The sequence below is a fragment of the Scyliorhinus canicula genome, chromosome 9 (genome assembly GCF_902713615.1).
Source record: "Scyliorhinus canicula chromosome 9, sScyCan1.1, whole genome shotgun sequence".
Lineage (NCBI taxonomy): Eukaryota > Metazoa > Chordata > Chondrichthyes > Carcharhiniformes > Scyliorhinidae > Scyliorhinus > Scyliorhinus canicula.
In genome coordinates this window covers 174876859-174901935 of record NC_052154.1, presented here as the reverse complement: position 1 = coordinate 174901935, position 25077 = coordinate 174876859, and the positions used below count along the sequence as shown (strand labels likewise).

The 25077-nt window shown below is 47.0% G+C and overlaps 1 protein-coding gene across 3 annotated transcripts in view; it reads left to right on the top strand.

Annotated features, from left to right (window-relative positions):
- The window catches only part of abtb2b (ankyrin repeat and BTB (POZ) domain containing 2b), a 256347-nt gene that overhangs the window by 222760 nt on the left and 8510 nt on the right, over nucleotides 1-25077 (top strand). For all 3 annotated transcript variants that reach the window (XM_038808241.1, XM_038808239.1, XM_038808242.1), the window contains 7 exons: nucleotides 393-489; nucleotides 11617-11752; nucleotides 13336-13562; nucleotides 16433-16611; nucleotides 16846-16951; nucleotides 22595-22697; nucleotides 24958-25048. In XM_038808241.1, the coding sequence (XP_038664169.1) occupies nucleotides 393-489; nucleotides 11617-11752; nucleotides 13336-13562; nucleotides 16433-16611; nucleotides 16846-16951; nucleotides 22595-22697; nucleotides 24958-25048 (939 nt within the window). The remainder of the gene's footprint in view (nucleotides 1-392; nucleotides 490-11616; nucleotides 11753-13335; nucleotides 13563-16432; nucleotides 16612-16845; nucleotides 16952-22594; nucleotides 22698-24957; nucleotides 25049-25077) is intronic.

The window sequence follows — 25077 nt, the reverse complement described above, 5'->3', positions numbered from 1 at the left end:
TTGCTGTAAATTTTGTTGGTCCGAATTGAGTCCAACTAAAAGATGCTTTGTGGTTGACTTACTTGGGAGTAGTCGCTAAGTTTGGATATAAAGTATGATTAAGTTTGAATATGAAGGATAATTAAGTTTGAATATGAAGGATAATTAAGTTTGGATATAAGGATGATTAAGTTGGATATAAAGGATGATTACAGTAGTGATGTATACAAAGTTATTACTTGTCTGTCAACTGTACAACAGTAAAAAGTAGCATTCACAGGTGAGAAGAGAAAAAATATATATGTACACCCGGAATTCATTTCTCTAAATTAATCGACTTCCAATGTTTTTTATTTCTCAATATGGAAATAAGTTTATCTTCATTGAAATTTCTTTTTGTTTCATCCTCACAGCTTCTGCTTGATGCTGGGGCCAACGTGGAAGGTGGACTTATCAATTCCGGGGAAGGCAACTGTGCAGAAACACCCCTTCAACTGGCTTCAGCGGCAGGTAATAACTCTCTCAGTCTCTCCTCCTCTCTCTCTCTCTCTCTGCCGGCCTTTTATTTCAGTGGTTTAGTCTGATACAGATGATGTATCACCTTCACCAGTTCATAAGATAGATCGGGATGAGAGAGGTCACTGGGGCCCATCCTAGCTCATTGATCCAGAATTAGCCGACAGTCCATCCATCACAGCTTTGACCATTTCTTAAACGATTCCAGGATTTTTGCCTCTTAAATGGAGTCTTGTTTAACGGCTATTGATATGAGGGTTACCCTGTGGTACTTCTGATTTCACAGAAAAACTGCGTCTGGCTTAGAACTCAGTTACCCTGGTTGCTGGAGTGTTATTAGTATTCAATTCGCAGCTCAGTCAAAAACTGTCAACCATGACTGACAAAGGGAATAGTTTGTTTCACAATCTGATTCTGTACCGTACAATAATGCCAACATACTTGTCTGTTGCTGGAAAGAGACACACTCTCCGAGCTTTCCGTCTTGCTCGCGATCAGGGTAGCTCGCTAGAAATGGCAAAACTGTAACGGGGAACAACAATTTGAAATGCATGAGAATAGAGTGCTGATTGGGTGGCAAGTGGATTCTGATTGGTGGAGGCGTCGCAATAGCGAATGCAGCATGGAGCAGTTAGCTGCTCAGCTTTGTTCAATTTCAAAATGGGCCCAGATCGACTGATTGATCGAGGCATTCTGCTGGGGAATAAAGCAGGGAATGATTGTTAGCTGAACCTCTGTTTAGCTGAAAAAGATGCAGGGCGAAATTCTCCGCCCCCCACGACGGGTGGGAGAATAGTGGGAGGGCCTTCCCGACATTTTTGCCGCCCTCCCGCTATTCTCCCCCCCCCCCCCCCCCCCCCCCCCCGCCGAAGTCCCGACCCGAATCGCTGCCGCCGTTTTTTTACGGCCGGCAGCGATTCTCAGCTGTTAGATGGGCCGAAGTCCCAGCCCTTTCCGCCGTTTTTACGAACGGCAAACACACCTGGTCTTGCGTTCGTAAAACCGGCGTCACAAACTCGCTATTAATAACCATGGCACCGATTGGCACGGCCGTACCACGGCCGTGCCAAGGGTGCCATGGGCCCGCGATCGGTGCCCACCGATCGCGGGCAGTGGGCCCGATGCCCGCGCACTACTTGTCCTTCCGCCGCCCCGCAGTATCCATTCGCGGGGCGGCTGAGGGGCAACCCGGCCCGCGCATGCGCGGGTTTCGCGCAAAAACGCGATGACGTCACCCGCGCATGCGCGGGTTGGAGTCTTCCAAACTGCGCATGCGCGGCTGACGTCATATGACGCGTCAGACGGCGCTAACTCCGGCAAGCGGGCTTAACGATTTTCGTTAAGCCCGTCTTGCCGGAGCCTACGGCGTCGGGCTGCTAGCCCCGACCGGGGACCAGAATCGGTCCCCCGTCGGGAAGGGGCGCGCTGCCGTAAAACCCGCCCGGGTTTTACGGCAGCTTTACGATTTCTCCCGTTTTGGGAGAATCTCGCCCGCAATGTTTGGATATGCTCTTTGGATATGCAACGGACAGTGTCCTGTGTGTGAATATATGTGGTTTCTAGCATGTGTGAGTGAGCCACACCACGAACTGTCTTCAGTGTAATTCTTAGCACAATCAGGATTGTTTAACAAGTGCTGCCCAGTCGCAGAATCACATTGAATGTTGGAATTCACCCATCCAGGATAAAGTCCACGGAACAGGGGCGAACAGGGGACAGGGTTTTTTCTGCGGAGGCTGATGGGAAACCACACCACGGGCGGGATTATACATCCCGCCAGCCCCGTTTTACTATGGTGGGGCGCCCTCACCCACAGTGGGATTCTACGTTTCCGCACCCGGCCAATGTGGTTTCCCATTGTGGGCCACCCCCTTTGGGCGTCGGTGCGCTGCCGGTGGGGCGGAGGATCACGCCGATGAAGAATCCCGCAGCATATCTTCGGTTCCCAGCATAATTAATTTTGCATTGGCGGGGAAGGAGGTTGCGCCATCTTCCGTGCTGGGGTGGGCATGCTAACGGACGTCCCACCATCATACCTGGGTGCCGGACTGAAAAGGCATCTGACATCACTGACCCACCAGTAAAGAAAGAAGATGGGCATCTAGGAACACTCTGAGATTGGAGGATGGACACTGAAACTGGAAGTTCCTGATGGGAGCTCCCTCCAGGTAAGGATGACAGATTTTCCCTCCCTAAAGGACATTAATGAATCATAGGGTTTTTCCGACAATCGTTATCTTTGGACTTTTAATGCCGATTTTTGTTGAATTCCAATTTCACCATTTGCCATGGTCCTATGTCGGGAAAGCATTAACCCTGGGTCTCTGGATTACTAGTCCAGCGACCAATACCAAGACAACACTGCACATTATTCCAACTGAGGTCTAGCTAATGTCTTGTATAAGTTCAGCGTAACCTCCTTGCTCTTCTACTCTGTACCCCTTTGAATAAAGTCCAGAATACTATATGCTTTATTAACTGCTCTCTCCACCTATCCTCCTACCTTCAATGATCTGTGCCCACGTACACCCAGGTCCCTCTGCCCCTTATTTTATTTTGTCTCTCCATGTTCCCCCTAGCAAAATGTAACACCTCACACTTTTCCGCATTGAACTTCATCTGCCACCTATCTGCCCATTCTACCAACTTATCAATGTCCTTTTGAGGTTCTACACGGTCCTCATCACCAATAACTCCAAGTTTTGTGTCGGCTGCAAACTTTGAAATTGTCCCTTGCACTCCAACATTTAGATGATTAACATGTATCAGAAAGCAGGAGCCCCGATCCTGACTCTTGGGGGACATCACAACAAACCTTCCTGCAGCATTTAAAAATTTCCATTGACCATTACCCCCTGCTTCCCATTATTCAGCCAATTTCCTATCCACGTTGCTGCTGTCCTTTTTTATTCCATGAGCAGAACGTTTCTCACACATCTGTTCTGTGGCAATGTATTGAATGCCTTCTGAAAGTCTATACACCACATCAATAGCATTGCCTTCATGACCCTGTTAACTCATCAGAAAGACTCGTGGTGAAACACGATCCATGCTTGATCCCAGTCCAAAGATCTGCAAGTTAGGTGGATTGGACATGATAAATTGCCCTTAGTGTCCAAAATTGCCCTTAGTGTTGGGTGGGGTTACTGGGTTATGGGGATAGGGTGGAGGTGTTAACCTTGGGTAGGGTGCTCTTTCCAGGAGCTGGTGCAGACTCGATGGGCCGAATGGCCTCCTTCTGCACTGTAAATTCTATTATTTTCTATAACAAACCACCATTTTTCCATGGGATGACTAATTCTAACCTGAATATTGTTTCTAGAAGCTGATGTTAAACTCACTGGCCTGTAATTCCTTACAACCTTTTTTGAACAAAGGCTTAACATTTGAAATTCTCCAGTCCTCTGGCATCTCTCACGAGTCTAGAGTATTCTGGAACGCTGCCTTCTCCCTGTCATCGAGGCCCCTGGATGCCAAGACCAGCTGTGCTCCTTGATTCCACTCCTCGGCCGTCGGGTATGTGGGCATCTCCGGTCTTCCCAAACCTATCCAGCTTCCTACCTTTCTGCAGGTACAATATCTGTGATGGAATATCCCATGCTTCCCCTGCTACGTTGAAGGAAGGCACACTGGAAGCCACCTTCTGGTCACTGCTGTGACTCCCAGCTTCACCCTGTGAAGCTGGCACTTTCTGCTAAAGCTGCAGCTCCGTCAGCCTCCCTCGCTGACAGCAGCCATTTCAGTTCTTTCACTGTCCCGCTCGACCATGGCCAGGTGCCTTTCCATTTTGTTTTCCAGAACCTGGTGCATGTTTAGTGGAATCTTGCTGACTACACCGAGACACAATGTGGCATGTAAGCACACAGACTGCACGAAGACCACTGGCATCAAAGCGGTATCAACCCTCAGTGTAACTCTCAGAAACAAACACTTTATAGAGAACGTTATCTGCCGACCCCTCAGATCTCTGTCCTATTCGGGACCTCAGATCCTCAACGTAATCAGGCACTAGGCATGTTCAGGCTCGTTCTGCCTCTGCTCTTGGCTGCAGTCCTGTTCTCTCCTCTCCCTCATGAGGTGTCCGAGACCGGGGTGGTGTCACTTGGTTTGACTTGATTTCCATTTCCCTCCCTGGTTCCTTATCCAGCGTCAGGTGCCTCAAGCTGCTCTGGGCTGCTGCCAATCACAAGCCCTGGATTAGTCCTTCCTGATTCCTCCCTCACCTCTGGCTCCACCTCTCAGTTGGTCAAAAACACTGCTCCCCACAGGCAGGGTCCCACAAGGGCCGAATAGTTCCCCTGCTTGGTACTCTCCTCCAACATCGCCACCTGCTGCTAGAGGCCCCGCTACACAAAGTTAAAGGAACCTTCTTCTCTGCAAGAAGACTCAAATGCCAAGTTTGGGGGAATTTCAACTTAGTCATCAACATTTGTATCATTTAATTTCTGAGAGTGTGATTAATAGTAACAGTAATAAGGGTCCACTCATCACAGTTCAGTTGATATCCAAATCTGAAGTGTGAAGCATTCTCAGTATTTTTCTAAAGCAGTATATTACCTTTTAAAGAAGAGCAAAGATTTGACTGGATGAATATTTAATATCAATCATGCAGTAACTTAGTCCATTAGAATATACCATTAATATAATATATATGTTCATACAGAATACAGCTCCACAAAATGGCAGCCAATTGGAACTACACAGTGTGATATCATGGCACCTGGTGAATTGCCCATTTGGAGAGCAAATGGAGGCACGATGGGCTGAATGGCCTCCTCCTGTGCGCTAAACATTCAGTGATGCTGTGGTAAAATGGAAGCTGTTTCGAGTAGCACATGGTGGCAGAATGCAGCTTTCTCCTCAATTGCTGTCATGTTTATTCATGGTTTCCATCATACACGACATGAGTGTATTAAACTAAAGTAAGGAGTGGGAATAAGTTCATACTGTCCTTGCACTGCCTCTCAAGAGTGACATCAGAGGCAGGTCGGGCAGGCAGAGATCAGCCATGATCTGATTGAATGGTGGAGCAGGCTCGAAGGGCAGAATTGCCTCATTCAGCTCCTAACTCCTACATTCCCATGAGATAACGAACATAACAAACTCAGCCACTTATTACCTGGGGCAAAAAAGATCGGACTTATTCAAAATGTGCATAGGTGTCCCAATAGCAGAGCTAACATATTAAGAGCTCAGCTTTGATAAGTCAATGTTTCTTCATACTGCTGACTGGTTTCTGATAAAGTGCGACCGGGTTGGAAACATGAGCGCTCACCTGAGGTGTTGCAAACAATGAATTTACTTCAGCTATGGTAGTTCAGTTTGTGGTTTTCGGCTCCGTGTTAGTTCCCTGGATGATTTTATCAGCACACATTGTTCAAATAAAAACATTCAAAAAACAGCCATTGACTGGAAGCAAAGTTAAAAGTTGACCATAATTCATTGTTGTCGGGGGTGTGTGTGAAAGGTATTGCTGCAAGCTCCATGTACGACTGACGATGGGACTTGCTGTATAAAGAATGACCTATTGCCGCAAAGTGTTGGTAACGTTTACAGATGTTCTTTCGAATCCAGTGACCTGGAATTCAATATCTTCTGGTTTCTATTAGATGAAAGGACACAGACCATTAGGAAACGTGAACCCAAACAAACTCAAACAGAGTCGAATTGACATTTATGAGGACTTACAGATGTGCCACACAATAAAACGTTCTGGACTTTATCTGGCACAAACACTGCATACAGACCATTAATGTGGGAATCCGGAGTTCGCTGCCTGTAAGGGTGGTAGAGGCCGGACACCTCACAACATTTAAGAAGCATTTAGATGAGCACTTGAAACGCCGTAGTATAGAAGGCTACGGACCAAGTGCTGGTTAAATGGGATTAGAATAGATAGGTGCTTGATGGCTGACACAGACACGATGGGCCGAAGGGCCTCTTTTTTGCGCTGTAAAATTGTGACTATCTGAGGATTCCGACTGCCATCCTTCCTACTTCCGACCCTTTCTGGTATTCCCTTGACTATCACTGCACCTGATGAAGCATGGGCTTCATCCGTCCTCTGAGTACCGCTGACATCTGATTTCCCTGGTTCCGCTCACAGTCGACCAGATTGTGACCCCAATCTTGCTCTACAGCTTGGTCCCAGCGAGGTGTGTGTATCTGTGCTGGTGAGTGCTGCGGAGGTGAACGCAGTGACACCGCTTCAAGACTGCTTATTTCAATATCATCATTCAAGGTGCCCTGGACCTGGAGCTGGAGGAGGGGGGGATACAATGTGGGTCTCTGGGGCCGGGGAGGGGGGGGGGGGGGGGGGGGGGACTTCTGGGTCTCCCAGGGTGTTTTCCAGATGTGCCTTTGAAAGAGAATAGGGAAAACTGGTGCAGGGCAGAGGACTTGAACAGATGACAAAGCGCTCACAGTGTTGTTGTCTGAGGGATGAGCTGGTGCAGGATACTCACTTGGGTGTGTGCCAGCCATTTCCCCATCACCACAACACACAGTCCACATACCAGGCAGTACGATGGCACAATCCTCAAAGGGTGTGAGGGGTATTGATTGGGATGCTCCCTCCCTGGTCTTGGACCTCTCGCTGTTGTGTGCACGAGGAGAAGGACAGATAGGGAGAGTGTGAGCAGGACGCATGCCCAGCGCGTGATGAAGTCGAGCCTTGGGAAGGATGAGTAAACAGCTCGAGAGGATATGAGGTTGCTGGAGATGAGAAGGTGTGTGTGTGAGTTTGAACGCTGATATCCCTTGAGATGGTTGTGTGTGACATCAACATGAATGTGCGATGGGCTGGTGAGTCCATGAGGCAGAAGTAATGACATGATGGACTTACCCTGGTGTTACAGGGGAGATCATTCATCCTCTTTCTGCTTCAACATTAAAGAGGTGGGGCGGTTGCTGTCTGGAGGGGGGTGGTGAGTGGGGGGGAGGGGAGCTGATTTGCGATGGAGGGCGGGGTGGTTGGACACGGGACCTCGCTATCGGGCTGCCCGCTCAAGATAGCGGCCCATTAGCAGGATTCCCTTGTAATCGTCCTCTCCCATGCCATGCATAAATTTCCATGGCGTGGAATACTGAACTGCATACCGCTTTATGACTGCAAGGAGATTGTAAAATTGGTGCAATTCAGCTCCGGCATGAGAACGGAGTCTCCCAAACTGAGAATTCCTCCTACAAACTCAATCTTTGCATCACCCAACTATGACTTCCAGATCTTCCCTTAGTCTGTATTGAAATATGGGACAGAGGGTTAATTATTGTCCAAGGTGAGCTCCTTTCTGTTTATCCTATTCTAACAGAGGTCATCGGATTGATTACCTGTTGCTGGACAGGGTCAGCCACTATATAAACATGGTAAAGTACTGTGGGCGGGATTCTCCATCCCGTCGCTCCCGTTTTCAGGTGCAACGCTTCCGCTGGCAACTGGATCTTCCGTCCCGGCAGCCGGCCAATGGGGTTTGCCATTGTGGGCACCCCACAGCGTCGGGAAATCCTCGGGCGAAACGGAGGATCTCGCCGACAGAGAATCCAGCCCTTTTTACTTTGTTTCGGCTGGTAGTTCAACATTCAAAAATTATTCTTCAACATAAATCTCTTTACCAGGAAGTAATGGCCAACAGTCAGTTGATCAGAATTTTAATGTTTATTGACCATCTGTTAATGTGCTTACGATGAAAGGTCCCGTTATAGTAGAGTGAAGGAACTGTCCTCAAACACTAATCTATTTCACATCTCTATGCTGAATAAAACTTACAGGAACAATTATCTCTGTATCAGGAAAGAGCTAAAGAGAATTACATTGGGGGAAAGATTAACTTAAAAAGTGTACAAAACAGCATTTTGTTAGGTGAGTGATTATTCTCAGTACACACGGGTCTCTTAATTAAAAATAAACTTTGAAACATCTTCATATTTGGACCTCAGTTGAGTTTACCCAGTGAGAAGCAGGTTGTGCTGGATCCTTGGATGGAAAAATTAAGCGTGGGTTTATTTCAGCAACATTTTGCATTTATATAGCGCCTTGAGCACAATAAAATATTCCAAGGTGCTGCACTGAAGCATTATAAAACACAATGCAACACCTTGCGGAGGCCCATTACCCCTGTGCAGCCCCCCCCCCCCCCCTCAACCAAAATCATATCTCTTTTTGTCCGACCCCACAGACTTTAAAACCATTCCACAGCCCCATTCCCTCCCGTCCCGTCCCGCCCTCCCCGCCCTTTTGGAGTCTCCAAACCCACCCGATCAAAATGCTGGACTTACCTTCAAATCTGGTATCCACTTTCTTCATTCCTGGGAGCTGCCTGTAGTCCCTGCAATGACCACTACTGCCTTCTGGCACTGCTGGAGTAGATTGGTCGGCAGCTCTGGAGGGGGGGAGGGGGCGGGATACTTCCAATGTATTATCGCTGCAGGGCTGCCCTATTTAAAGTTGGCCAGCGTATTCCATACCCCTGTAAAATTCACCCCAGAGCCACATAAAAAGTAATGAGAGGAGATGACCAAAAGCTTAAGGAACATCATAGGAAAGTGAGATAGAGTTGGAGGCTAAAACAGATGCTCTTTAGAGTGGAGGAAACCATCGGTGGCATGACATGGGCCTTGGTATTCTTGCTTTAGCCCAGCTGATGTGTGCAGCTGCATCACGTTTTACCAGAATCGACACTGTTATATTTTAAATTATGACTTATCTAAAATATATATATTACTCTTGAATCCACCAGGATGATAAAATGACCAATCGTCTTCTTGTCGAAAGATGAAACTATTTAATGAGTAACAAAATAGTAAACTGAGAGTCCTTTTACTTAATACTAAACTAACAATAAAGAATTAAAGTACAATACAGATAACTATAAACTATTATAACAAACTAGCTCTAACTTCTCTCACTCTAGCTATTCTATTTCTTGCTTGTTCACTGTTCTGATGCCATCTGACTTAGAAAAGGCGGAAAATTAGTTCTTATAGTATCTGATTGTGAGCCATCTCGTGTTGAAATGATTGTACAACATTTACTTGCATTGATCATTGATATCTGAATTTCACGACAGACACTGTCGTCTTTTTGTTCCCAGAAGTAATACCGTTGTATTCTATCTATGTTCATCATGGAAAAGGACAAAATCGATACAGAAATCAGGACGACTGTGATATAATTGAATAATTTAGCATTGGGAGGAAGGAGGTATTATTGATTTTGGCAGGCTTAAAAGTGGATAAATCCCCAGGCCTGATGAGATGTACTCTAGGCTTCTGTATGAGGCAAGCGAGGAGATTGCAGGGGTTCTGACAAAATTAATTTCAAATCCTTTCTGGCCACAGGAGAAGTGCCAGATGGCTGGAGGACAGCTAATGTGGGTCCATTATTCAAGAAGGGAGTAGGGAAAAACAGGCAGTTACAGGCCTACGAATCTAACATCAGTAGCAGAGAAATTGCTGGAAAAAATTCTGAGGCACAGGTTAATCTCTTTGTCAGAGGGAGTTCATGCCTAACAAATTGAATTGAAATTTTCAAGGCGGTGACTCGGTGTGTAGATTAGGGTAATGCAGTTGATGTAGTCTACATGGATTTCAGTAAGACTTTTGGCAAGGTCCCGCATGGGACATTGATCAAGAAAATAAGAGCCCATGGGATCCAGTACAATTTGGCAAATTGTAAGCAAATTTGGCTGAGTGGCAGGATGCAGAGGGTAATTGATGGTCGATGGTTGTTTTTGAGGATAAGGGAGGGAAATCCAAAATTTTGGGTCCAGCCAGCTGAAGGCAGGGCCTCCAATGGTGAACTGATTCAGATCAGGGATGTTTAAGACGTCTTGGGTGAGATTCTCCGCTGGTGAGATTCTCCATTCTGCCAACAGTGCACCCACGCCTGTGGGATTCCCGGCTGTGTGAGGTGGCCACAATGGGAAATCCTATTGGCAGGTAGAGGGTATGGAGCATCCCGCTGCTGGCGAGGGCGCACCGCCGAGGAACACGCAAACTGGAGAATTCCGCCCCAGAATTAGAGGAGCTCAGATTCCTCGGAGGAACTTGGAACTGGAGGGGATTACAGAGATAGGAAGGGGGCGAGGCCATGGTAGAATTGGAAAGAGGAGACATTGCTTAATGGGGGCTAAATGCAGGCCACCCAGCTCTGGGATAATGGGTAAACTGTATGTGGTGCAAGTTAGCTCATAGGCAGCAGAGTTTTGGATGACCATAAGTTTTTGGAGGGTGGAATGTGGGCGAGCAGCCAGCAGTGTGTTGGAATAGTTAAATCTCGAGGTTACCAAGGCCTGTGGATGAGGGTTTCAGCAGCAGATAAGCTGTGGCCAGGCTGGAGGTAGGCAATGGTGCGGAGGTGGAAAGTGCTGGCACCAACAGCTTTCAGTATTCCCCTGAAAGGAAAAGGCAGACAAATAAATATTTAAATAACCAAAAATAAATACAAAAAAAACAAAAATAAATAAAGTAAAGTCACCATAATCCCAGATGACCATAGGCTGCTGTCCGCTTTGAGGATGAGGGCTGACTGGTGGTGATTTAATCTGAGGATCACTCCACCTCAAGCGTGATTCAGAAGCAGGGCCTTCATGAATAACCTCAGGCGGTGCAGGAATTGAACCCACGCTGTTGTCCTCGCTCTGCATCACAAACCAGCTGCCCAGCCAACTGAGCTAAACCGGCGCCCACACAAATAAATACAACCAGAAAAAAGCAGCAAAACTGACGCATTAAGCAAAGTTCGACCGGATCAAATTGAACACATACTTAAGACCTTTAAAAAACAGAAGCTCCTTTCTCATCATTGCCCCATCATGCATGGAGTAACAGGAGAACGTGCCTCCAGATCTGGAAACCCTGTTGTCTGCAAGTAGCATTCAGTTTTAGAGTTCCATAAATAATGATACCTCAGAATGACTTTCTCAGCAATTCAAAGGTTGCAGCAATCTCCGGTCCCAATGTATCAGCATCAGTCCAGAAAATCTAACCAAATATTCAACCCCTCTGAAGAGTGACTCAATATTCTACATGTGCAGGAGTAAGTTGGCGGAGAATAATTCCGGTGGTGTCTTTCCTGTGACATTATTTGAGTGTAACAGTTGCACCCTGGTTCCCTCTGTCTAGGTAATTACGAGCTGGTCAGCCTCCTGCTCAGCAGAGGTGCGGACCCCCTACTGAGCGCACTTGACACAAATGGAATGACATCGGTGCTACACGAGAACATGAACTGCTTTAGCCATGCCGCTGCTCATGGACACAGGTAACCTGCACATTGTTCGTGGCTGGGATGTTGGGCTGGCCGGATGGGATTCCACATCTTTTGGGATGGTGTGAAATATCGCAGTTTTAAATTTAAGGCATGTATTACTCGTGCCAGCTTTGTTGGCTTTGTCCGGAAGCAGAGGATTTCTTCTGCTTGCCAAGAAGGACTCACTCAGTATGAAAGTGGTAAAAACACACAAGATCCTGTCACTTGTCACCACATGTGATTTTCTCACACTGAGATCTGTTCAGAAATCTGCAGATTCAATGCTGTGGGACATGGGGGCACAAGATTGGAGTACCTGAGCATCAACAAAACAGTTTCCCATCTTTCATATGTGATTAATGTAGGAATTGCAGATATGTATTGTGTTATATGTATTTGGTACAGTAATCGTTAAAAGTCTGGATTAGTGTCACTACTCCAGTAAGGTTTTTTAAAAACCTGATTTAAAAGATAGGCAGACACTGTGGCTATATAAGGGATAATTAAAGCATCGTAAAAGTAAGAGCATCATTCATTTGAACCATGTATAGTGTTTACCTAAATAGGGCGAGTAGAATTTTGTTTATAGAATGAAGGTTCCCTGGGGTTTAGGTAATGGAGGGGTTGTGGTTAGTCTCAGTAAGATGGTCATAACCCAGTTAGTGGGATAGAGATGATGCAATTAATGGAAGGAGCCAGGGGCTGAAGCAGTCAGGTGTTAGGTATCAGTTTAGATTGGGGAACAGGAGCTTTTAGCCAAATTCTCTGCAATGTAAAGAAGCGAGTGATTTTTGTGTAATTTTTGACCATTGAGCATGCCAAAGACTATTGTATTTATTATTAGCTTCACCATTTAACACCTAAATCACCAGTTAAACTTAAACCAGTACTTACTAGTACTCATCAACAAAACATTCAATATTTTGGAGAATGGGTCCAGTTCTGGGCGCCGCACTTCAGGATGGATGTGAAAACATGAGAGTGAGCGCGAAGAAGATTCAGGAAAAAAATTCCAGGAGTGAGGAACTTCAGTTATGAGGATAGATTGGAGAAGTTGGGACTGTTCTCCCTGGAGAAGAGAAGGCTGAGAGGAGATTTGATAGAGGTTTCAAAATCACCGGGGGGTCTGGACAGAATGGAGAGGGAGAAAACGTTCCCTCTCTCGTGAATGGATAGAGAACAAGAGGACACAGATTTAAAGGAATTGGTAAAAGAAGCAAAAGCAACATGAAAAACAAAAGCTTTTCACACAACGAGTGGTTAGGGTTTAGAATGCGCTGCCTGAGAGTGTGGTGGAGGCAGATTCAACTGAAGGATTCAAAAGGGAATTGGATTATTATTGGATTGCAGGGTTACGGGGAGAAGGTGGGAGAATGGTAATAAGTGAGTTGCTTATTGGGTGTAAGCACGATGGCTGAATGGCCTCTTTCTGTACTGTAACAATTCTGTGATTTCGAGTGCACAACGTATTACACTGCAGGTAGAATAACAAATTGTATTTTGCTTTTTTCTGCAGATTTTGGGGTTTAAAAAAAACAAGAAAATTATGCTTTGATTTAATATTTAAGTTAATGCCATTGTTTCTCGTGAACCAGGAATGTACTGCGAAAGTTGCTCACACCACCCCAAGTCCCCAAAACGGATGTGCTCTCCCTGGAAGAAATTTTAGCGGAGGGAGTTGAGAGCGATACTTCGAGTACTGCAGGTATAAATGAAGGACAGGTTAAACTCTGCAAAGCCAGGATGAAGGCCTTACATGAAGCCATGTATTACAGTGCTGAACATGGCTATCTCGACGTCACCATGGAACTGAGGAACCTTGGTGAGATGATCGTTTTTTTAAATAGCTTTATCTCTCTTCTTGAGCAGATTAAAGAATATGGGGCGGGATTCTCCGACCCCTCCGCTGGGTCGGAGAATCGCCGGGGGCCAGCGTCAATCCCGCCTCCGCCGTGTGCTGAATTCTCCGGCACCGGAGATTCGGCAGGGGCGGGAATACAGCCGGCGGGCTCCCCCCCGGCGATTCTCCGGCCCACAATGGGCCGAAGACCCGCCGCTGTCAAGCCTCTCCCGCTGGCGTGGATCAAACCACCTACCTTACCGGTGGGAGCAGGCGGCGCGGGCGGGCTCCGGGGTCCTGGGGGGGGGGGGGGGGGCGCGGGGTGATCTGGCTCCGGGGGTGCCCCCACGGTGGCCTGGCCCGCAATCGGGGCCCACCGATCGGTGGGCGGGCCTGTGCCGTGGGGGCACTCTTTTCCTTCCGCCTTCGCCATGGTCTTCACCATGGCGGAGGCAGAAGTGACCCCCTCCCCAGCGCATGCGCGAGGATGACGTCAGCAGCCGCTGACGCTCTGGCGCATGCGAGGACTTCTGCCAGCCAGCCAAGTCTCTTCGGTCCCGACTGGCGTGGCACCAAAGGCCGTCCACGCCAGCCGGCGTAGCGCCAACCACTCCGGCGCGGGCCTAGCCCCTCAATGTTAGGGCTTGGCCCCTAAAGGTACGGAGACATCCGCACCTTTGGGGCGGCCCAACGCCGGAGTGGTTGACGCCACTCCATCACGCCGGGACCCCCCGCTCCGCGGGGTAGGGGAGAATCCCGGCCCTAGTTTCATGGAAACCTCAAAACTGGCCAATCGCGACATGTAATTCTAGACAGTGAGTGTATTTGTCTTTATTCTTTCAGTGGATGTGGGTGTCGTGGGCTGGGCCAGCATTTATTGCCCAGACCTAGGGGTGGCATGGTGGCACAGTGGTTGGCACTGCTGCCTCACAGCGCCAGGAACCCGGGTCCAGTTCTGGCCTTGGGTGACTGTGTGGTGTTTGTACCTTCTCCCCGTGTCCGGCTGGGATTCCTCCGGGTGTTCCAATGGACCACATGGCCTGCTTCTGCACTCCAGGGACTCTATGATTCTAATTGCCCTTCAGCGGCTTGCAAGGCTATTTCAGAGGGCAGTCAAGAGCCAATCATATTGCTGTGGGTTTGGAGTCACATGTAGGTCAGACCAGATAAAGATGGCAGGTTTCATTCCCTGAAGGACATTTGTGAATCAGATGGGATTTTTAAACGATCGGTGATAGTTATATGGTCACCGTTACTGACACGAGCTTCCACCAGCTGCTGTGATGGGAGTTGGACCCATGTCCCAAGATAATTAACCTTGGACTCCGGACTACCCATCCAGTGACCTTACCACTACACTACCAGCTCCCCTTAGTAGGCTTTTTAGCCTCAAGGGTTTTCAAAGCTGAGCTTGTATCTGAGCTTGCCCAGTGTCTCCACATTCACACCTTCCCGCCTGGATTCCATGAGGCATGACAAAGTGGCGAATTCCAGTGGATTTCCTTCTTGAGGCAGCTATAATAACACTTCTAGTCCCTGCTGAAATGAATGGTCTCAACATAGGTCAAAGATTGAACCAGAATCCTTCTTAATCTCTCACAGTCTTTACCGCATTAGGTTGTGAATCTAACAAAAGAGCTCACTCATAAACCCTGAAAATAATAAACTTGCATTTATAAAGTTCCTCCTATGTCCTGAGGATAATCCAGAATTTTTCAGTCAATAAATTACGTGTGAATTGTGGTCACTTTTTTGTACAGGGACAAATTCATCATAATATTTGTACACGAGGTCTCAAAATAGCAAAATCTCAATGTTGGCCAGTAGACCAGGACACGTCCTCCTTCTCTTCAAATATTATCCTGAGGTTTTTTTTAACACCCATTTTTTTTTTTACGTCCAGCTCTGTAAGCAGCGGATCGTCCGAAAGAGGCCACGGACGGGGTTCTCCAACACCCCGCCGGGTCGGAGAATCGGCGGGGGGGGACGCGAATCACGCAATGCCACTCTGACGCCGGTCCGCCGATTCTCCGGTCAATGCTACCGTGCTGCCCGGGGATTCTCCCCGCGCGATGGACCGAGTGCCCGCCGAGTTCAGCCGAGTCCCGCCGGCTTCATTCTCGTGTGGTCTGACCTGGCGGGACCTCGATGGGGGGCTTATCCCGGTGGGGGCCTATGTTCCTCCGCGTCGGGCCCCTGTCGGTCTCCACCATGTTACATCGGGGCCGGCGCGGAGAAGGCAACCCACGCGCATGCGCGAAGCCATGCTGGCCGTCCTGACGCCCGTATCGGCAGCTGGAGTAGCGTGAGGCTATCCAGTGCCGGGCTGGCCCCTGTGCGGCACAGGATCGCTGATCCTAGGGGCCAGATAACGCCGTCGTAAAATACTCCGCCGTTTACGATGGTGTCAACACCGGGCCCCAGGATCGGAGAATCCCGCCCCACTTCTCTCAGCACTAAATTATATTCTCTGTTTCTGTGATGAATCTTTTATGTAAAATATGCTGTTTAGCTTCCTCTTGTCTTAAAACCGCTTTGGTCCTGCTACATTATGGGCTAGATGCTGCAGTCCCTCAGCCACGTGTTTCTTGGAGGTGCGCCATTCGCTGGCAGTGGGATTCTATATTCCCGCTGCTTGTCAATGGGATTTCCTTTTGAAGCCACCCCACGCGGGAAATCCGCAGGCAGGGGTGCATGCTGGCGGGAAATGAGAACTCCAACGTGCGGAAAATTCCAACCTACATATTTGGATGCGGGAGCACTGTCAAGCTAACCAGCAAAAGGGTGAAAAGACAGAGAGGTAGAGTAAAGGATAAATGTTGCATCAGTTCTCATTCTGTTTAATCCTGCAGGTGTCCCCTGGAAACTACACGTGTGGATTGAGTCTCTGAGGACCTCATACCATCAGTGCAGCTATCCTGTGATGCATTACCTGTTACGGGAATTCACTGCCATCAAAGAGGAGGATTATAATGAGGAGCTGATCCATGAGGGAATTCCACTGATGTTTGACATTCTTCGAGTTAGCAAGGTAGAGTGCTTTCAATGTTGCAATGGTAATGTATGTGATACAACTGGCCCAGGGATGTCATGAGTTAGGATGCATATAACCTACACTTTTCCCGATAGAATAATTAAATCCAGCTGGCTTAGAAAACAAGTAACAGCATTCAACTGAAAGAAAAATTGGTATTTATTTTAACAATTGATACATTTTAAGATCTGCTTTCTTGTTTGTGACTGATCTTTTTGCATCTTTCTACAGAATGACACCCTCAATCAGCAGCTAGCTTCTATCTTTGCACATTGCTACGGCAACGGCCCTATTCCCACTATCCTGGAGTTAAAGAGAATGCTACCTCCTCGATTAGGTGGGTGCTGATTGAAAGATTTTGTTCTCTCCTCTCCTGTCTTTCCTACCAACCTGTGGTGAATGTGATTCACACCGGATTATAATCTGTATATACATGTGCCTATATTGTAAGTGCAGTTGCACTACCTGACCACCAGAGGGAGTAGCTCTGGGAATGGTCGAGAATTGTACTGGACTTCTCCCTTGGTTCCGCCCAGGATTCCTTCCCCTGGAGCTGCTGTATAAAGATCAGTGCCACATGGTCAGCCGGCCAGTTCACCGAAAGTTCAATGGCTAACCGGCTGGCTCTGTTGTGAGTATATTAGAACCGCTATTCTAATCCTACAAGCACATGTCTGTAGAATTGTTGGTTCCAACACAACCCACAGTCCTTCTCCAGTGCCTTATCCAAATGTCTATTCTTTGCACGTCAAATCAATGCGAGAGAAGCTGGGCTTTGAGAAATGCACAAAGGAACTGGGTGCCTCCCATTGCCCACCCAGCAGGAACTGTTAAATCAACTCTTAAGATTGTCGGCTGGCTTTACAATCATGGCAGGTGTCAGAGTTGATGCGCGTACATATACACTTCCCAACAGCAGTCACCAGATAATCATTGTGAGTCGGACACATACCTAAATTTCACTTCCCCAACAGTACAGACTGCTGTGGTGGACTGTTGTGCCTAAGTACCACTCTGAAAAGGTCAGCAGAGTGGTGTTTGAATCCACAGCAACAAAGGCTATGGATCCTGACAACACCCCATCAGTAAACTTGTGCTCTAGAATTAGCCGCTCACTTAGCCAAGCTGCTCCAATACAGCTACAACACTAGCGTCCACCCGGAATTGCAGAAAAATACCCAGTATGTCCGGTAGAACAAATCCAACCCGACTACTCTGAGGCATCAGCAAAGTGATGGAAGGGGGTCAGCGACAGCGCTATAAAGCAACACTTGCTTCGCAGTAACCAGCTCAGACTCTCAGTTTGGGTTCCTCCAGGCCACTCAGCTCCTGACCTCATTAAAACTTTGCTTCAAAGCAGCATTTGACTGAGTATGGCATCAAGGAGCCAGAGCAAAACTGGAGCTAGGGAGAAAACTCTCCACTGGTTGGAGTCCATACCTAGCACAAAGGAAGATGGTTGTTGTTGGAGGTCAATCAGCTCAGTCTGGGAACATGACTGTGGGAGTTCCTCAGGCTTGTGTCTAAGGTCCACCTTACATAAATGGCCTTTCCACCATCATAAGGCCAGAAGTGGTGATTTCACAATGTTTAGCACAATTCACGACTCCTCAGATACTGAAGTCGTCAATGTCCAAATGCAGCAACACTTGGATAATATCCAGGCTTTGGCTGAAAAGTAGCAAATTACATTCGTGCCAGGCACTGACCATCTCCAACAAGGGAGAATCTAACCATCTCCCCTTGACATTCAATGGCCTTATAAACACTGAATCCCTGACTAGCAACATCCTACAGTTTACAATTGACCAGAAATTGACGGAACTCTCAGTATTTTGACTTCAAACCAGGGATGCTACTCTTGAGCCACAGTTGACGCAGTTATACTGATCTATATAAGAACTAGGAGCAGGAGTAGGCCATCTGGCCCCTCGAGCCTGCTCCGCCATTCAATAAGATCATTGCTGATCTTTTGTGGACTCAGCTCCACTTACCCACCCGCTCACCATAACCCTGAATTCCTTTACTGTTCAGAAATCTCTCTATCTTTGCCTTTGGCTGATCATCCAACTAACCGATTCTCTATCTGTGATTATGGGCTGGATTCTCACAAAATGGGACTATATCCCCACGCCGGCGGGTCCCAGGGACCCAGAGACCCACCAGGGACCCAGAGTAATTCATACAGCCTTAGCTGCGGATACGGCCCCCCACACTTCCGGTTTTGAGTTTGCGCATGCGCACGGAGGCAGCCTCCAGTGGCCACGCCGAGCGCCGTGGCGAACTCAGACCGCAGAGGCAGACACAGAAATTAGAGCCACCCGATCGGCCACGCGCCCAAAGACTTGACCGTGGCGATCTGTACCCCGGCCACCTATAAGGCCCTCCTGGTGTCCGATCTCCCCGCCCCCATCAGGGCATTCGTGGACTAAGTCCGCAGCTGCCACGCGAGCATCCTGACCGGCGACAGGTGGTTAGAACCACGCCGTCGGGAACTCGACCGATCGGGATCAGAGGATCACTGGGCTAGTCTCTGGCAATGGGCCCCCAGCTTCGCAGAGTACTCCACGGTCACGCCAATTCTCGGGTCCTGCAGAATCTTCGGACCGGCGCCGGGCCCGATTGCGACGTGAAAATGGATTCTCCACCCCCGCGGCGAATGCGATCTTGGCGCGGGGCTGCAGAGAATCCAGCCCTATCTGTTACCCACTACAAAGCTCTTACATTGTAGCCTTTAATGTGGCACCTTATCAAATGCCTTTCGGAAATTCAAGGATACTACATCTACAGGTTCCCCTTTATCCATGCTATTTGTTAATTCCTCAAAGAGCTCCAACAAATTAGTTAGATATGATTTCCCTTTCACTAAACCATGTTGACTCTGCTCGATTGGATTGTGATTTTCCAAGTTGCCCTGCTATGACCTCCTTAATAATAGATTCTCGTATTTTCCCTGTGACAGATATGAAGCTAACTGGCCTGATAGAAAAGCGGTATATTATTTAAATGTTGAGAGATTGCAGAACTCTGCGGGAGACACTGATCTAGGTGTCCTGGTACGTAACTCACATAGAAGCAAGCGATTAGGAAGGCAAATGGAATGTTGTTGTTTATGGAATGTATAAGTAGGGAAGTTTTACTACAGTTTACAGGGTGATGGCGAGGCCACATCAGGAGTACTGTGTACAGTTCTGGTCTCCTTCGTTAAGGAAGGACAGAATTGTGTCAGAAGCAGTTCCGAGAAGGTTCACTCGACTGATTGCTGGGATGAAAGGGTTGTCTCATAAGGAAAGGTTGGGCCTATACTCATTGGAGTTCAGAAGAATGAGAGGTAATCTTATTAAAACATTTAAGATCCTGAGGGGATTTGACAGAATGGATGCTGAGAGGATGTTTCCCCTTGTGGGAGAGGGCGGAACCACGGGGCACAGTTTAATAAAAAGGAGTCTCCCATTTAAGACTGAGATGGAGATCATTTTTTCTCTCAAAAGGGTTCATGGTTGAATAAGCCTGAGATAGACAGATCTTTGGTTTCCCGGGAATTAGGTGCAAAGTGGGTTTACCAACAGGTGATTAAGAAGGCAAATGGAGTTTTGTCCTTCATTGCTAGAGGGATGGAGTTAAAGACTAGGGAAGTTATGCTGCAATTGCATAAGGTGTTAGTGAGGCCACACCTGGAGTATTGTGTTCAGTTTTGGTCTCCTTACCTGAGAAAGGACGTACTGGCGCTGGAGGGTGTGCAGAGGAGATTCACTAGGTTAATCCCAGAGCTGAAGGGGTTGGATTACGAGCAGAGGTTGAGTAGACTGGGACTGTACTCCTTGGAATTTAGAAGGATGAGGGGGGATCTTATAGAAACATATAAAATTACAAAGGGAATAGATAGGATAGATGCAGGCAGGTTGTTCCCACTGGCGGGTGAAAGCAGAACTAGGGGGTATAGCCTCAAAATAAGGGGAAGTAGATTTAGGACTGAGTTTAGGAGGAACTTCTTCACCCAAAGGGTTGTGAATCTATGGAATTCCTTGCCCAGTGAAGCAGTTCAGGCTCCTTCATTGAATGTTTTTAAGATAATGGTAGATAGTTTTTTGAAGAATAAAGCAATTAAGGGTTATGGTGTTGGGGCCAGAAAGTGGAGCTGAGTCCACAAAAGATCAGCCATGATCTCATTGAATGGCAGAGCAGGCTCGAGGGGCCAGATGGCCTACTCCTGCTCCTAGTTCTTATGTTCTTATGAATTGAAGGGATATGGGGAGTAAGTGAGAAAGTGGTGTGAAGGCCGATGATCATATAGACTGGCTCAGCAGCCCATATGATCACACCTGCTCCTATTTTTTATGTTCTGACCAGCCATATAAATACCATGGCTCCAAGAGTAGGTCAGTGACTGGGACTTTTGCAGTGAGTAACTCAACTCCTGACTCCCCAAAGCCTGTCCACCACCTAGGCGGCACAAGTTAGGCGCGCTTGATTGGCACCCCATCCACAAATATACACTTCCTCCACGCACATTGGCAGCAGTGTGTACGATCTACAAGATGCACAACAGGAACTTACCAAGGCTCCTTCAACGGGCATCTTCCAAACCCATGACCTGTTCCAGCTAAAAGAACAAGGGATGTATGGGAGCAATGCCACCTGCAAGTTCCCCTCTAAGCCACTCATCATTCTGACTTAGAAATTTATTGCCATTCCTTCACAGTCGCTGGGCCAAAATCTTGGAACTCTCTCCCTAACAGCACAGTGGGTTTACCTACCCCACATGAATTGCAGTGGTTCAAGAAGGCAGTTCACCACCACCTTCTCAAGGGAAATTAGGAATGGGCAATAAATGCTGGCCTAGCTAGCGAAGCCCACGTCCCAGGAAAGAATAAAAATGTCCTCTGGCTGGATGACTCAGTTATGCAATAGCTTCAGCAACTGAGAGCTAGCATTGTTTATTTAAGTGATATCACTGCAGTGCTTTATCATAGGAATTTCAGTTTCACTTCAGACCTGAAGCAGTGGAACTTATTAATTGATGCAACCCACGGGGAAATTGAATTACCTCGTTAATCAGATTATTCCCATAGAGCAAAACCTAGAGTAATTTGGTGTTACAGAACTTGGGAATATTCTCCATGTCAAAGCTCTTAATTTTGTACTCATCAGAAGACTTCACAAGAATACCAGTATGAGGGAAAAAGAACAATTTATATTTATGAGACGAGAGTGCTGATTGTTTGGCAAGTGGACTCTAATTGGTCAAGGCACATTCAAAATATGTACATACATATGTACATTAAGGTAAATAAAATAAGTAACAGACATTCACTGGCTCATTCCTCAGGAGAATGCCTTGACCAATCAGGGTCAAGCTGCCTGCTGTAAATTTCATACAATCCTTGGCAGTTAACTGTCAGTCACCATCAACTGGTGAATTCTCCATAGCAACATCTCTACCAATCAGAGTCTAGTGTCCAACCAATCAGGGTCAAGCTGCCAGATTTTAATTTCAAACAATGCTTGGCAGTTAACTATCAGTCACCGTCCACTGATGCATTCCCCATGGCAATGCCTCTGCTAGTCAGAGTCCACTTGCCAATCAATTAGCATTTGCTTCTCATGCAGTATAAATTGTTGTTTTCCCCTTACATTAAATTTCTTGCGCAATGTCCTGATGAGTGCAAGACAAAAAGCTTTGACACATCTTTATTTTAAGCAATACTGAAGAGCAAAACCTGCTCATGCAGAGTTGAATTCAGTGGAAATAAACTAGCATCTGAGGAAATGCTCTTCCCCCTTACTCCCCAAAGGAATGTTCCCCCAAAAAACACATCCTTATCAAGTGGCAGAACATCATATTCAGCATTCAGACCCTTCTCCTTTCGTTCTCTTCTCCTGAACCCTCATCCCCATGACCACCAGCAGAATATGTAGAAAGTTCTTTTCATTTTCACTAACTGTGCATTTGAACATAAATTATGTTTTGTTTTTTCAGATCCTCACTTTCTGAACAATAAGGAAATGTCGGACTTGACATTCCTAGTGGAAGGACAGCCTTTTTACGCACATAGAGTTCTCCTAATCACTGCCTCAAACAGGTACTGAGAAACCACCACAAATAATTGTTTTTAATTGATGTCCATTTTTGCCTCTGCTGATATAGAGCAGCAACTACTGTCTCTGGGTCATGATTCAGAGCAAGGCCAGCAGCGTGGGTTCAATCCCCGTACCGGCCAACGTTATTCTCGGCCTCGCCTGAGGTGTGGTGATCCTCAGGTTAAATCACCATCAGTCAGCTCTCCCCCTCAAAGAGGAAAGCAGTCTATGGTCATCTGGGGCTATGGCGACTTTACCTTACCTTACTGTCTCTACCTCACTCCTACCACAGTTACCATCAGCAACTTGAGAAAACACTTGCTCATGAAGACTCTCTGCCTTGGACATTATCCCTCCTCTCCCCTCCCTGAGGGAATCTGGTTTCCATTTGGTGCCTCACTCTGCAATGCAGTTTGACTCGATAGTTAGCTGGCATTAATGATTACACTTGAACTCTCTTGTTTGGCACATCCTCCACCATGAAACCTCGAACATTCGGACTGATATTTCATTTCTAGACTGTGTCGTCTAGACAATTCACAATTGCAAGTAACATTGGGTATAAGATAGTCCTATCATTTAAGGTTGTGCCATTTAACATGCACCCGTTTGAAACCTAAACTTATTATTCATGAAAAATAGAAATCTTGACATTTGTCAATGTAAAAATGGCACCGACGGGTTCAATATGACGTGCGGTGAGTGCATGACCATCCACCATGTCGACAAAAACGGAAATAAAGGCATCCAGGGCTCATGTGCTTGCCGTATGCAAATAGATAATTAAATGTCTGCTTAAGTTGAACCGTCTTGAATACAACTGACAGGGAGCTTGCTACTTTCGATAGAGTCAAGTTTACATCCAACTTAACCAGCAGTTCTTAGGAGTGTTGGTCTCCAGCTTCAAGCAGTCTTGAAGTCAGTGATCTGCTTGATCAACCCTGTCCCTCTCAATTAATTCCTCGAAAGATCAACCTTTGCGGATGAACCTATTCTGGGCCAGAAACCAGAAATACACGTCCACTTTGCTGATGAGCTGCTTGACGATGCACAACTTCTACCCAAACCTCACCAGTAAGAGACCCAAAGCCCAGTGTCAAATGTGCCGTCAATTACACACTTGAAACAAAATGGTTTTTGTACTCACATCCGACGGGTCATCTGGCAATGTGTAGCCTCACCATTATGATGTTTTTTGGGGCTGGTTTAGCACAGGGCTAAAGAGCTGGCTTTGAAAGCAGACCAAGGCAGGCCAGCAGCACAGTTCAATTCCCGTACCAGCCTCCCCGAACAAGTGCCGGAATGTGGCGACCAGGGGCTTTTCACAGTAACTTCATTTGAAGCCTACTTGTGACAATAAGCGATTTTCATTTAATTTCTTTAAATCATGGACACATTTAAATTAACCTAATTTTTAACGGTTTCTTGTTCAACTTATTTGTTTTTCACAAACTGCGATGTGTTCAAAACTCCATTAAACTCCGTAAACTTGCTGTTAGCCCATAAAAGGTTCATCGCTCAATGCCGTATTGACGGGGGTGGGGGGGGAATTGACAGAAACAAGTACCTGGTGCTTCCCACCCACCAACCCGACAACAATAAAACACGAGGTAGCCATTCACACAAATGACCATTTGTTCCCCAGGCAATGTATCTACAAGCTTTCCTCCCAAGGACAACCTCTAAATGGAACGAGCAGACAACGTCACAGTCCCGACACTGGATATCTTCAAGACCCATCTTTAGATTATTCCCATTTACAAGTTTTCATTATCATGGAATACGGATAAAATAAAATAATCTTTATTGTCACAAGTAGGCTTACGTTAACACTGCAATGAAGTTACTGTGAAAGTCCCTAGTCGCCCCATTCCAGCGCCTGTTCGGGTACACCGAGGGAGAATTCAGAATGTCCAATTCACCTAATAGGACATCTTTTGGGACTTGCGGGAGGAAACCGGAACGCCCGGAGGAAACCCACGCAGACACAGGGAGAACATGCAGACTCCACACAGACAGTGACCCAAGTGGGAATCGAACCTGGGACCCTGGCGCTGTGAAGTAACAGTGCTACCCACTGTGCCACCCATAACGCTGCCACAACTGAAGCAGAAACCCTTCTCGAGTACAGACTCAGATGATGAATTGATCTGTGATATGATGAGACTGAAAGAAGCAAAGGGAGAGTGATAAATAGAATTTATTCATTTGTATGGAAGTGTTTAACCAGAAACTCATCCCCTCTCGATCCTCCCCTTTCAGATTTAAGATGCTGCTGACTAATAAGACATCTCCAGAGAACCAGCCGTGCAAGTATATCGAGATCAGTGAGATTAAATATCACATCTTCCAGGTACACAACGGTTTCTGAATTTTAGAGCA